We start from the raw sequence: 15,608 nt of genomic DNA on the forward strand, positions 1-15,608 counted from the left end.
ACAATGTCAGCTTTCCTTTTGGCTGAACAAGCGTTTCTAGTAGTAAAGGCTAAACCAGGTGGACTGGTAAAATAACTGGGAGACACCTGTTTTAGGAAGCAAGTCATTTCCGTCTACTTTTTTTCTTTTTTTCTGTCACCATTTAATTAAGAAAAAGAGAGGGTGTTGGTCATCTGAGGATTTAAAGTGTCAAATCTATTTGCTGTTTAAAAGCTTATCGGCTTTGATTTGACAAGATAGATTTTCATTCCAAAGTTCATCATGGTTATCATGAAAACATGAAATTGCCGGAGTTAATCTATTGTCTTTGGGAGGAGAATATAATTTTAAAATAGGATCTTTAGTTCTGATGAGATTCTGTGTAGGTACACAAATGAAAACTGGGTTCAGTGCAGAAGTAGGGTGTCACGAAAACAGAGCAGTATATGTCATTCTTGGATGTACTAATGGAAGGTCTACAGTTTGTTTAGTTCTGTTTCTACAGGAGATTCATCTCAGGAATTTGTCATAAGTGAAGGTATTAAACATAGAAAACAGAAAAACCAAGCTCACAAACCCCTCTAAAAGTAGGATCAGAAAGAAGGTTTGCGCAAAGATAATGGAAGAGCTGTGTGTAAGCTCTACCAGCTGAGTCCACAGTATAAGCTAGTCACTGCTGGTGACTTTTATTGTGACTCCTTTTGATTAAATCACTGTGAAGCACAAAAACATCATACACACAATAACATAATACTTTTTTCAACACATTAAAATATTTTCTTCTCTTAGCCCCACTTGACCTATGAAGACAGTACAATATAGTCATCTTTTTAACTGAATACCATTTCTGCTTTCACTAGTGTTGCTAGCCCATTGTCTTCCTGCAAAACAGGGACATGCCACAAATCTTCTGAGATCCACTACAGCTATTGAATACTGTCTAGTTAAATCTCTGCAGAATGCTGGAGCTGTGAGGGCAGCCATGAAGTCAAGAAAAAAAAAGTGTTTATAGAAATTCTTCTAGAAAGAAATGAAGGCTGAGTAGCATTACAGACAAAAGGACTCAGGAGGTTGAGGAGGAATCCTTCCCCTTATACAACTCTGCCCAGGCATGGCCACATGAGCTGTTGTGACCACTTGGACCTAAAACCTGCCATCTGCCTTGTCTTAACTCATTCACCTTTTCTGCTAATGCAGAAAAAAAGTCAGTTTGTAATGATGGTCAGTGGGGGGCAGAAGGCATTCTATGAAGAAATCTTTTTGCTTATATTTTCCATTTCTCCTGCAGTTGTTGTTGGATCATAAATCTATCTCAGCAGGAGATCGCTGTGTTCATAATATTATATCATAGTGTCTTACAGAGATGGAAAGAAAATCACATACATGCATTGCCAATTTTCAACTCAAATCTCATCACTTTACCCAGGCATCTTCCTTTTCGAATCTGGCTCAAGAGAGTTTCACAGATTTTGGAAATTATGGGTACATTCTTCTGCTGATCTCCTTTGACAAATTTATCTAAGAGTTCTTAGGTATAAGTGAGCCTGGTCTATCAGGCAGGATGATGGTGCAGTTGGCTGAGCCTCCCTGTTGTGAATTTGCTGTCTAGCTCAGGGATGAAGCTTTAGCCAGTATTAACAATCCTGATTGTCCTATCTTTAATAAAAAAATCTGAGTTTATCTCTAGTTGTGCCATTTTTTTCAGTAGCGTTGCTATTTATTCAATGTTTGTATCTTCTGCTTTTGTAGTCTTTCATCAGGCTCATTTGTTTATCTGGTCTCACATATGTGCTTCTTCAGTCTGGTGTTACACTTAAGAGCAGAGTGAGGTGTTTCATTTCCACATGTTTAAAATTGGTTTTGAAGAGTTTATGATACATTTCTGTCTATGTATAAAAAACCCCAATGATTCCAGGTATGTTGCAGTGCTGTAGCACCATCATTTTTTTCCAGAAATAAATTTGAGATAATATAAGTTGCAGATCTTGTCATGTCTATGTCACAGTGGCATCATCAGTAAAGCTTCTGGAGTTTAAAGAGGAAAGTAATTTGTATGCTACCTTAAAAATGCACCGTCCCTCTTTAATACAAACTAACACAAAACGAAAAGAGGTCAAGGCTGTAGCAGTAATGGCTTTTTCTAGCTTTAAATTGTGGCTTTTAACATTAATACTGCCAAACCAGCTAAGAGATATTGAAGTTTCTTATTTAGAATAAATCATCCTCTCTTTAGACAGGGTTGGGGGCAGAGAGGGACAACACCACAGACAAGAAGAAAGGGAGAGCATTTGGGAAGTCCAAGAGTCTAACCTTGTAGGGTTTCTGCCAAAAGCTTCCTTTTGAGGAGAAGGGTTTGTGGTCTGTTTTCAGTTTAAATCTAGATGTAGTATACTCACCGTTAAGGTCCCTGAACCTTAGAATGTGTGGGGATAGTACTGCCTTCTTAGGTACAACTAAATAGAAGGATGAAAATAATGTCTCTGCCTTGAAACACCTCCTCATACACTGGTCGATTTTCAGCTCAGAGGCCGTCATTAGCTTTGTCTCCTTCCTAAATGTTTCCAGAACAAATTGAGGAAGTTAAAAGCTGTGTCCTGCCAGTCAAGGAGAAGAAAATAGTAGTTTCATTATAGTTTTCATAAATCTGAGAAAGACAATCTTTCCATGTTGAAAGAACATGAAGCTGTCTTATTTCTGGCTCTTTGCAACTAGTAAAACAGGAATATCTATGAGAATTGAATTTGTTTTATAGCAAAAGCATTGCTGAATAATGATTTGAATATTTCTAGGGGCTAGGACTTACATCATGTTGGTTTTTCAGACTACTTACTTCCCTGAAAAGCTGCATTTAAAAATTGTTTCATGGATACTGTTTACACTTGTAGATGCTGGCCTGTGTTTTTGAAGGTACTGTTCAACTGCTGTTCCTTTGTTGTTACTCCCAAACTTCCGTGCTAACATTTTCTCACCTAAAAGGCGTGAGAGACAAATTTACAATTTCCATTCAGTCTCATACTAAGGCATCTCTTCTACCAAAAAACCCTATGCTACAGAGCTTTTCTGATGAAATCTCAACTATGTGATAAAAATTATTTAAAAAATAAGATTTTTGTTATACACATTGTGCCCAAATTTTGTTACAGCTCAGGACTCAATAACGTGGTGCAGAATACTATGAAGGAGAATTAAACCATGGTTTAGTTCCATCTATACTGGCAAAGCCAAAGTATTTTTTTTTTTTTTTTTTTTTTAGCTAAGCTGGAAAACTTGTGTGGGTCCCCCAATACTAGTTTTTATAGTGTAGGCAGGACGGACTTTTGTGACTCAACTAACCATGTTTTTTTAATTAGATCACATCCTAAAGGAAAAATGTTACTAAAACATCTGAAAATATAAAATATAAAATGGATAGGGCTTTTCTAGGAAAAGATATATATAAAACTATGCAAATAAAATACAAAGATGGCAGTATTGCTTGTGAAGCTCTGTTTAATGAAAGGAAAGCTTAGAAGTTCTAGTCTCAGCAGTTCACAAGCCCCTTATGTCTGTTCATTGGGAAAGGTGTATTAATAATTTTCATAAGAAATGCTTGGCATCCAAAAATCCAAGGTGTCTTCTAAATTGACTAAGATCATAATACTAGCCTTTAATTGAAATACTTTATTTCTGTGTCTGTCCAGGCTGTGCTTTTTCTAACTATTGTTTAGGGAGAATAAGGTAGGAGCATCTGTACTACAGCTGCTGTTCAAATAGAGCAATGCCTTTACTGTAGACAAAACAGTTGGCACAATTGTTTTAATTTATTTGTTTATGAGGAGCCAGAAATAAGAAGGCTTTATATTCTTTTGAAGTAGGAAGATTTTCAAAAAAATGTTTGTCCAGAGGGTATTTCATAAACTAGGTTAGACAACTATCCAGCAGCTTTTTTATTTCTATGACATGAAGAAGGAGATTCTTCTCTTTCTGTGCGTCATTTCTTGGGCTTGTTGGGTTTGATATGAAGGTTCTTATTAATAGTTTCCACAAAGAGGCTGTGATATATTTAGAAGAACTTGCTGCATTTATTAGTAAGTGTGCAGAGGAAAAACTGTTTTCTTTTTAAATAATTGCAAGAGGAATCTGTTCTTTTTTCCCTCATTTTCCTAATGAGTAGTTTTAACCTCTTTTTGTCTTCAGCTGTTACATTTGGAATCAAATACATCTGTTTTTAAATCAACTTCTGTAACAAGAAGTTCTTCTAATGAGTTTAATTTAGAATTAGTGTTTGTTCAGTCTTCATTATGTTAAAGTTTTTAAAATGACTGTAACGAAGTATATAAAAGAAGAGAATCTAGCCATTTTTATCTTTTGAGCTCAGAACCAGTATTTTCAAGTATTGACACTTCCTCACCCTTTTCCCTTATTTGTTACTTAAACAAAGTCTGACAGTAAAGCTCAGTCTATAATATGTAAATCCTCGTGGAAAAATGGTGCCAAAAAACTGTGAAAAAATGGGTCCAGGCAGCTGCGTCACAAGGTTTGACCACTTCGGGCTGGGGTGCCAGGAGATTTGAGACAGATGTTTTCAGACATGCCGCATGCCTAAAACATTTCCAGGGGTCGAGCTACAAATAGTGACTTAATAAGTGCAGAAACAGGAAAAGTATGCAGGAGGACACAAGAGTTTATTCACCCCTAGGTGCACGGCCAGCCTCTTTACATTACATCTGCCTGTCAGGGTTGGCTATTTAAGCTGTCATGCCCTTGGTATTGCTCTTTGTCTGCCTGTGAATAAAGTGCAGCATTGTGATTACTAATCCCACTCCAGTGACTTGACTTTAAATGTGGTTTTGGAGCGGATCCCGGAGTTCTGTTTGCTAAGCTTCCTACTCCTGTTTCAGAGACACCACTGGAGATCTATGAGAGCGAGCGCTGCAGACTGCCCTCCTCCTGTAGACCTGTCGCCTTTTTCTCCCCCCCGCCTTTTTTTTTTCTCCAGAACTTTTTGAAGGAAATCAATGGATACCAAAGTGATCTGTTTATTTTTCTTTTTTTCTTTGCCTCGGCTGACAGTGGGAAATCACACTGGTCGCATCAAGGTGGTCTTTACACCCAGCATCTGTAAAGTGACTTGTACCAAAGGCAACTGTCAGAACAACTGTGAGAAGGGAAATACCACCACCCTCATTAGTGAAAATGGCCATGCTGCTGACACTCTGACAGCCACTAACTTCCGAGTAGGTAAGTACCCTGAAACTGTATTTGTCCTTAGCTGTCCTCTCAACTAACAGAGGGAGGAGATGTTTTGTTATTAATACCAGTTGTGCATCTGTTACTCTTTGTTTGGAGGGCTGTGCTGAGTGGGAACCATTGTATGTTAGACAAGCTTTCTGGAATCCTTCGGAAATGTTCCCAAAAGTTCCTTTTGTGTCATAGAAAAAGACTCCCATACTTTTCATCTGAATATTCAGCTGCAGGACTACAGCATGAAAAGCTGCAGCTTTTGGTAAAATTCATCCCTTAGAGTTTGTGTTGGTAAATAGAGAAAATGTCAGATTCTACCAAAAGTTCTGTTTCCTCTTTTCGCTTGTCGAATAGGTATCAATCGCACATAAAATCTAGCTAACAGTGAATCTGTCTCCAAAAAATTGTTCAGGAGTTCCTTAAAACTACAATCCTTTTTAAAAATACATCAGCTTAAAAGTTTTTCTTACTGCTGAGACTTAATCAGATTTCATATTTGTCATTTTTAGGAATTGAAATAATGTTAAGTCCAATTGAAGTTAGTGAAGCCATTAATTTCCCTGTTAATGTTTATTCTTTCTGCTTGCTCAATAAGAGTTTCAGCAGTATGCCAGTCTAAACCCTACAACTGCTTGACTGTGTTGAAACAAATCCTGAAAGCTATCTAGGATAACGGCTAGCATATTTTAACTATACACTATATGATATCGGTAGGAATTTGTTTGCAAGTATTAGTCTTGCAAGCTAAGAAAAATACAGATATATGGATGCATACCTAAACACACTTAAATTTGTTGCTTCACATTATGATATCCTTAACTGCTCTTGGAAAGTATTTTGTTGTTATCCTGAAAATATCATAGTATCATTTTCTAAAAAAACTTTTAATATTAACTATCTTGCCAATCTGTACTAAAGAATGCCAGATATGAACATTGTAATTTTAGTCTCCGTCTGCTATAAACATAATGTCAGGCAGTGCTGAGACTGGCTAATACTGCCCTTTTGAAAGTGTGCTATATTTCAGGCTCCGAGGGGGGGAAAAAAGCTATTCCAAATTATTCTTCTTTTCTTCTGGACAGACAATACAAAGAGCAGTTCCCTCTCTTAACACTCCTCCTAGACTACCAGACTGTGGGTGAAAGCTCTTGAAATTAATAACACATTTCCTGATAATATGCAGGTTTGTAAAAATATATATGTTTTGGACTAATGATAATAAAATCAGTGTTTTAAAAGAGCAATACAGCACAGTTTGGGTTTGTTTATGGTTGTTCTGAGGCATTTAAAAAGAAAAGGATTTTTTTAAAGGAACGGTTAGTCAAATGCTTTAAACTTGTGTTTGATTTACCAATCTTTTGGCAAGTAAGTAAGTTTTTTGTTTAATTTTCTGACTACTGTGAAAGGATAGGGTTATTCTCCTCTCCTTTCATTTGACCTAATTTTTTATTGAAATTATGAAATGCTGAGAACGGGCAGTCATGTAATTTGTCTGCTATGTAAATCTGTGCTGTAACACGACCTTCGCTCAAATACTTGAGAACTTGGAGAGTGGAAATCGACCTGTGAAGACGTGTTCCACACCTTCCTTCCTGGCCTCAGGCCATGCAGCTCGTGATGCACTGTGTACAATAGGCTGCTAGAAATATTCAACAAAAGCAACCTATGGTAGTATTTGATGGAAAGATAAGGGAGTGTTATGTTTAAAAATGTAGAAAAACAAGTCGCTACACATGTATAGAGATTTTTAACCTGCCTGCAGCTGTCTTCTCTATTACCTTTAAAAGACCAAAACCATTCACCGCAGCTCTACATATCATTTTTACAGAAGAGGAATACGAAAGAGGTCTAAACTGTGACTTCAAGGCTCTCCAGTTAATAAAAATGCTGAGTGAATTTAACTTCTTAATAGCCAGCGAGGAGAGATACTACACCTGTAGACTAAGTTCTTTCACTGATCGCAGATTTTCAGGAAGTTTTGAATCAGGGTTTAAAATATATACTACTGAAATAACTTTTATATCTGTTCTCTAAGTAGTTCCTCTTATTAGCTTAAGCTTATCCTGATAGAGATGTCTCCTGATACATAAAGCAGAAGTAATTTGTGTCTTCTGATACCATTTATTTTTGTTATATTTTTAACATCTGTATTATGTTTAACTTGTGCTTTTTGCTTTCAAGTCCCTCTTCTAAACTTGTTTACTTACTGTTTATCCAAAAATGCATGGAAATTCTTATTCTGATCATTTGACATTTTAAATACGTAAGCATGAAACAGAATGTCGTGTCAGAAAACACATACTTAAAGCAATGAACTGCATTTTTTCCAGTATGTTTTTTTTATTTAAATATTTGTTCTTTCTAAAACCAGAAAAGATGAATTCACGTGCCCTATTTGGAAAACTAACTCCTGTTACTAATAATAGATATCTACTATGAGTGGGGAAATTGGGAAACTGCTTTAGCTTGTTAGATCTAAACGCACTTCTGTAGCAGGAGCATCATTCTAGTATACAAGACTTAATTTAGATTCTCTGATGACAAATTGCAGTTAGCTACCACTTTGCTTTGTTCTTAATAATACGTTATTTCTAATAATGAACCAGAGTAAAATTTTGTATTTATGTTCTATCTTAACTTTGTGCTGAACTTTGTAAACACTTATTTTCAGAGAGAATAAGTTGTAGTGCCTGTACTAAAGCTATTCAAGTTTTTCCATAGGTAATTTCAGACTCTTAAAATTTGCTCAGCTTGTCATTTCAGCTGAAACTTGGTACCAGTGAGTCCAGACAAGGAACAGCTCCAGTCTCCTGAAAATTTTATAAGATACGGATAAGCCATTAAAAACAAAAACCCACAACAAGAAACAGATTGGGGGAAATGTAGCTGTTCAGGTAGCTGAGGTTTTGGCTGTTCTCATAAAGAGCTCTAGCATTTCAATTGAAGGTGATGAAAGCTTGGTATTTAAAAGGGAGGATCGCCTTGATTGCCAGTCTGATTCAGTGAAACTTTGGGAGTTTTTGCAGTTTCATTTTGTGAATGAGATATGTTGCACAGTTAAATTAACCAACCTTCAATATTTCATTGGCTTGGAGAATGAAAGCATTTAATCTGAGCAGAAACTTCTGCTGAATAGATGATTCTCATTATTCTATTGGATTGCTGCATGTGCTGTTTGTATGGTATTTCAGTTCTGTTATATCTACAGAGGCTTGTAAAACAGGGTCGATATATGTGCGTAGGAAAGGATGTATATAGAATAACATATGAGGTTTCTGTCCCATTCACTGCTGACATTACTTGGTGATGTGTTCTGTTTCTCCTCAAAATTATTCCACATTCCAAAATACCTATTTTTGAAATGAATTTTCTCTCTGTAAGGAGTGGGAGGACAATGACTAATTTGTAACTGTAAAATGAAGCAGTAAGGAATTAGGAAGTGCCCAAATTAATCTTCTTCATGCTCTTTAATTTTTTCCCTATTGTGCATACGTATTTAATTATAGGTTTACATTCTGTTTTTTCCCACAGGATCCCCACCTTGTTTATTGCACAGAAATGACAGAATTTAGTAAAGGAAACAGTCATTTAATACTTAATTTTATATTAATTGTTCATTTGCATCCCTGCATATCATTTAAAGCAGTTCATTCAAACTGTTATAAATGAGAAGTTAAAGAGAGTTGCATGCTATTCAGTGGAAGTGCTTATCTTTCTGTAGAAATTTTGTGTCTGAGCACTTGGCAGTATCTGTGTCAAAGAGGTAAATGGCAGCATTCTGCAGATGCAGACCAAGGAGAGTTTAGGAATTTTTTCTCAAGACCATAGGAGACAATTGTGGCAGAGGTGGTGATAGAACTATTGCTCTGCTACTCCCCGTTATGTCACTCTTTAAGGCTCATCGGTACCTCTTCTTTTAACATTCCCTTCATCTTTTCTTCTGATCCCTTTTCATATAGCCTGCATGGTTATCCTTCCTCCTGGCTTTGCTGTGTACAACTGTAGTTTACTCAGGCTGTTATTAGGGATGATGGAGTATTTTGTTGTGTGCTTTCCCTTGGAAGAAGAGCAGATTTTTAGGCGCCCTTTATTTCTTTTTTCATTGAATTTGAGAGCAAGTTAAAGTGTTTCTCCTACGGCTTCACTGGTCTTTGTAGGGAATTGTTGTGAGGTTGAGAATGAAGTCAGATGTGTGTGTTGTTGCCTGCAGTCTATGTGAGCCATTCTTCCTTGAGACTAGAAGAGAATAGGAAGATGTTTATCCATACTGCTTTTTCTCTTCTCATCTCAAGGTCCATTTGTCTCTGGTCCTATATTAACAGGGTAATACGGATCTGCTGGAAATCATTTGATGGTGTGGTGTCATGGTGTCCAAAGTAAAAATGTATGTGGTCCTTCCTATTTTGAAGGACCAAATACATTTATTCAATCATAAATTTTAAAACCTTCAGCAGTGATCACAGTGCTCTGCGTACCCTGTACCCTGTTGCAATAATGCTCAAATTATATTGCATATTGAATTTTGGCAGTTTCCTTATTGGAGTTTTGCGTCAAAAAATTCTCCTGTTTTATCTGTACAAATGTTTTGGATAATTGAGGTTGTCCAAAAGTTTCCAATTATCTATAGACAGAAACTTCCAAGAAGCAACATAAACATTTTGCTTAATTTTTATTTGGTCTTCTATTGAAAGTAATGAAAGAAAATTTGACCAATATATTTTAAAACAATAGGTTATTCAAAGGGAATTTATTAAAAAGACTCAATATATAATTATTGTTCTAACAGAATTTCCTGTCTAGGAAAGAGTCTAGAGAGCATAATTATTTAGAACTGTGAAAATGTAAAGCAGTTATTTTATGAAAAGCTTATAGAATTTCTGCATTTTATTTGGACATACATGATCATGAATTTCTAGCAATGCTGTAGAAGTTAACATTGCTTTTTATTCAAGCACTTCTTGTCTTATCAAAGAATTGTGTTGATTAAAAATGGCAATGACCTGTAAGCAAGCCAGCCCATTTTTATCTGTATTTTTGGTATGACAGAAAATCCAAGAGCAATGAATGGTGTGTTTTCTGGCTGCCATTTGCTATGTAATTAAGTTGTTGTTTCTTTTCTCCATATGATACATACTGCACATATCCTGCTACATTAAGAGGTACTGTAAGATGATGACATTTGAGGAAGATTTATCAATACTGTTTGGTATGAAAAGGCTTTTATTTTAAGTAATATTGGAGGGCAAATTTGATGACACATAAAGGCTTGCATGCCAGGGAAGGCAGACTAAAAGACCAAAAGCTTGTAGAAATATTTGTGTGGATTTGTGAGAATTTACAGACTCTTCTGGCAGCTTGTGAGGTGTACACCATTCAGTTTTCCACCCATTATATTTCCTTCTTTATTTTGTTGTACTGGGTTTAGTAAGAGTTGCTAGATTTGGCAACATGTTAGAAGAGGTGCTTTTTTCTCTATGATGTAGTGGTGTTTACTACTCAGTGAATGGTGTCAGCCTGGGTAGGTGACCCATGGTGGATCTATGTAACCTGTGCCCCAGCAGAACACTATTTCTATGGCTTGAGCTGAGACTTAGCAGATGTAGTTTCTCAACTGGAGGATTTAAAATAATTGATAACGAATGTCATGCGGAAATTTTTGAATTCCTTTTGGTAGCATAACTGAGGAGAATTGAGTTTTTAAAATGCTTTGGTTTTCAACTTGATTATGTTCCATCAGACAATCTAATTGATGAGGAGTTTATTCCTGGAATAACTGCTTAGCTCAAAACCAGCATACGATAATTCATGGTCTGTTTTTAGTAGTGTATTCTCTGTGGGTATGAGTGAAGCGTTACTTTGAAATATCCTTGGGTTTTGCACTTGAACTTGCCGTAGTATCATCATTTTCTGAAGTAGCTAAGATGAGATGTAAGAACCTTGCTATTATCAGTTTAGTCCTTTTACTCTCTCTATAGTGGCTACCTTGTAGCCGTATTTGGTATAAGTTTTATTTCTACTGTTCCTGCAGTAATTATCATTTCCGCTCTGTCAGGCTTTATTGTTTTATACTCTTTTTGCTGCCAGATGAAATATAATTTTTTTTCTTCTACCAGACACTGGCAGACACTTGAAAATTTCAGAGTTCTCGGACAATTTGGTTAAAAGATTAACTTTTTAAACTTTCTGCAGTAATTAAGCAAGTTTGTCAGTCTGTCAGTGTCTCTCTCTCTCAAAAACAAACAAAAAAAACCAAACAAGAAAAGGATCAGGACATTAGAGTTTATTCACTGTTTTAGCTGGTAATTTGAAATTTAATCTGTATAAACGATGATGATGCTTGAAATAGTTATTCATGCAGCAGCATTGTAACAGCTGTAGCAAAATGAAGGCCAAGTAGTTTTCCTCAGACACTGGACTGAATGGCTAAGATAGAGAGACAGACAAATAATGGTGGAACTGTCTTATGAGTTGTTTACATCCTCTGCCTTATAGAAGGTACGAGGAAAAAGGTTTTTCCCAGCCTGAAGAGCCAATGCAGAACAGTTTCAAAGGAACCACTTACCACGAGCATCAATTGGATAGATATTCCTTTTTTCCAACCTCCCTTTGTTCTGTAGATTTAAGCAGAAGGGATAATGAATTCATGTTCTTACAAACCAGGTAGTGCGGCATAGGCTTTCCTAATCTGAACCACTAGTGGACTAAAATTCTACCCTGTAATGTAAATGTACTACTCTGTAGTCTGAGCAGCAAGCAGGGTTTTAATGCATTTTCAATTATTGGCCATCTATACTCAAATTACAAAGAAAAATTATATCTTAAGGATTTTGTTGTTGTTGTTGATATCCACATCTGTTCAGAAGGAATGCTTTCTTTCCCCCATGTATTTATCAGTACGTGTCATCAACAAATAGTTCTGGTTTCTACCATACAGCTAACAGCATCTGTGAGCTCTTTCTTCATAATCTTAAAATAATTATTCAAATTTGACATCTTTCCCTCTGATTCTAACAGAGGCCAGATGCTAATTTAAAGAAAATACATTGTTCTGCCAGATGATTTCAATGAGGTTGAACTTAGACAAGCCTGTTAGCAACTCATTTCCACTCCCTTGCTCACCTTAAGGACTTCAGACCATCACTGCAAAGCAAAAGTCCGTCTGCTCTCAAAGCACTCACCAAACTATATATTATAGAGAACACAGTTTTTGGATGTGCAGTCATAGGAAAAACCACAAATGGAAATGGTACAAAATCCACACCTGCAGCCATTCAGAAACACATGGAGTATGTTTCCCTCAAAGTTAAAGCAGAACAGAACACAAAGCTAAAATGCATAATGCTCTATTTTACTGTGTATGGTTTTAATTTATAGGGATTAGTTTATGTATATCTGACTTGAAGTACTGTAAAAAGAGAACTAAGAGTGTATTTATTTGAATGATTACATTGTTGCATATTCAAATAAACACACTACCTTGTACAGCTATAATTTTGTTATTGCTAAACCAAATGTCTTTGCACATACCTCACTGAAGATCAAGTATATGCCAACTTTCGCTTAAAAAAGGAATAAAATTGCCTTTGAATTATGCAAGCACAGAAGAGTCTGACAAATTTTTTTACTGCTTAAAATATGGCATTTATCATGGATAGCTTGCTTAGCAAACGAGTTTGTAATTAATATGTCCTTGACATAACACAATCAGAAGGAAGCAAGCAGCTATCACTGCTCTACTGATCACAGTCTTTCCCCGTTCAACCTCTCTCCACCACCTATTCTTTTTTTATGTAGTTTGCTCCAGATAATTCCCCTGTCTCTGTACAGTGTAGCCTGTATAACTTTCACCTATTCATTCCACCTATAATTAGTTCTTAGATCTGAGTATCGCGACGATAAAGAGGCCTCTTTTGTAACGTAGATGCACAGAGATTTCTGGATCTTTCTTTTGGAACGTGAACTATATCTTCATTATGGGAATATTTAAATTCTTTGAGATTTCTGTCTGTTCATAACAAATCTAAACTGTTGAAAGGGAACTATAAACTTTCAACCAGGGATTTACAAAAGTGAATCAAATTGAAGTCCATGGGAATTTTAAACTTTTTTTTTTACAAACCTCTTACAAAGTCTGAGGGATGCCAGTCAATGAATAGAAGGAAAATTGGATATTTGCTGCTTGCACAGGAAGAGGATTGAGTTTTAAGAAACCCAGTAATGGAGAATATTTCTCATCTGTATTTTTTTCAGCCAAATACTTTTTTAATTTGTCATATTGGTTGTATTTTCAGTTTAATTTAAAGATGTTAAGCTGAGCTATGAAGTAAAATTTTTGTATTTGACGTTACTCGGATACTTCAAGTGTAGGGCAGCTTTAAGCAACTTTTCATATTCAAATTTAGGAACACAAATTCTCTGACTCCTCTTTGAGAGGGACTGCTGCTATCCATAGATTGTATAGGGCAGCAGTCTCCAAACTTTTTTTGATTGCACATCCCTTGCAGTAAAAATTTTTGAGTATGCAGCCTCAATATTTTTTTATTTATTTCTAAAGTATATACATGTACTACTGTATATATCATGTATATGTGTACATTATAAAGCATACACAAGACAGAAATTAAAAATGGATGAGATAAAGATGAAATAAACTCTATTTTGAAAACTGGTTTTATTTATTAATGGTACAAAAGATACTTTTTTCCAGTATCCCAGTAGATTGTCTTGCACATCACCTGGGGTGAGAACACACTTCTTTGGAAAATGTTGGTATGTTGGAAAATGTTGGAGAACCAAAGGAGTCCAGCTTTGTAACATAAGCTATAATACTAGCTTCCTGCAGTTAGTGTGTGTCCATCGTTTCTCTTTTACATACTGTTTGATTATATTAAATTCAGCCTGTTATGTTAGATGCTATATATGTAGGTGCTAGGACACATTTTTTCATCTAATCGGAAGTTACGTGGGTGCAAGAATGCCTACTGGGACAATGTGGGCAAAGGGATTTCTTTTCAGCACACAAGGTCAGGTACAACACTGAGGTTTGAAGCTCGGTCAAGGGGGTTGTACACAGCTCAGGGCAGTTGGGTGCATGGTTTAATTGCTTGGAACTTGACAGGACCAGTCAGAGTGCTGGCTGTATTTTAGGTTTACTCAGCTTGTGCAACGATGTATACAGCTATTGTTGTTAAAAGAACTGCAATGAGAAGTGTTCAAGTTGTGTGTTTTTCAATGGATTTCCACGTGTACATTCTCTGCAGAGTAACCTTTATCCGTCCTACTCATTAGTACTGACTCTGCTCCTTTCCTCCTTCAGAACTCCAGGATTTGAGTCTCTTGCTTTTCACTGGTCTCCTATGACCTAATTTACTACTCAAACTCTGAATAATATCCTTCCCAATATTCTCATATTGTGTCACCTCCTCAAGGTCAACTCCCTAGAAAACTTTCCAATTTCTTGTGATGTAGCGAGTGCTCGAAAATCTTAGATAGTCTATGTTTTTCATGTTTTTTAACTAGTCCAGGAAGGTCTGCATTATGAGCTATTATTTGTATGTTAATGGGTATCTACTTGAAAGAGTCCATTCATACTTTATTCTTCCTGTAAACTTTTTCACTCAAAAATGAGCACTGTGGTAATGTTACAGTAATCAGAGAGCATTCTCCTGATGCTTGGAAATGATGAAAATTTTGTAATGACTAGAGTTTTTGTGGCTTTTCTTTTTCTATTCTAAACATAGTATTGTTATTGCAGGATGTCTTGTGGTATGAGATGCAGTGGGTCAGTGTTCATAGACCCTTTGGATCTAAAGTTGGGTGTTCATCCTACCTACCAAATCTTCCTGAGGTGCCCGAGTCAGGTGGTGAGAGACACGCTTATGGCAGGTTGGCCTGTGGATGGTCTGAATGGCCTGCTGGGTGAGCCTGTCTTCGCTAACAGAGTGCGAAACCTCAGGTAACAACACTGCTAGCTTAGATGGCTCAAGAGGCACAAAAGGTTAAATGGGACGAATATTTATCATTCAGTTGCCAGAAATGGTCGTGGTTGCTGATGTCCCTGGCCAGCATCAGCTTTGCTACTTCTGTGGTCTTCAGAGCCTTTGCCTAACAGAAGCGTGACCACATTGCTTAAATGTTTCTCAGGACATTTGGCCATTTTGTCTGATGGTAATCAAGTAGTTTGATGTCTAAGAGCAGCCCTTTTCTTTGCCTTACACTACTAGGTGTTACTGCTTTTTTATTCCATGCAACGGTCCAGTACATCTTTTTAGAAAGAGCCTAATAGGAGAAATGGTGTCAGAGCTGAGGATCAGTTCAGTGACTTCGTGAGATTGTAACAGTGCATTAGCAATAACAGCTCAGTGTCATTATGGTCAAGTTACTCATTAATCCTGCCATTCTTACAG

At 36.5% G+C, this 15,608-nt stretch overlaps 1 protein-coding gene across 1 annotated transcript in view; it reads left to right on the plus strand.

Annotated features, from left to right (window-relative positions):
* The window catches only part of LTBP1 (latent transforming growth factor beta binding protein 1), a 199,851-nt gene that overhangs the window by 62,284 nt on the left and 121,959 nt on the right, over positions 1–15,608 (plus strand). Inside the window, exon 5 of the mRNA XM_074166229.1 lies at positions 5,032–5,199. Coding sequence (XP_074022330.1) covers positions 5,032–5,199 — 168 coding nt within the window. The remainder of the gene's footprint in view (positions 1–5,031; positions 5,200–15,608) is intronic.

The sequence above is a fragment of the Numenius arquata genome, chromosome 2, assembly GCF_964106895.1.
Source record: "Numenius arquata chromosome 2, bNumArq3.hap1.1, whole genome shotgun sequence".
Lineage (NCBI taxonomy): Eukaryota > Metazoa > Chordata > Aves > Charadriiformes > Scolopacidae > Numenius > Numenius arquata.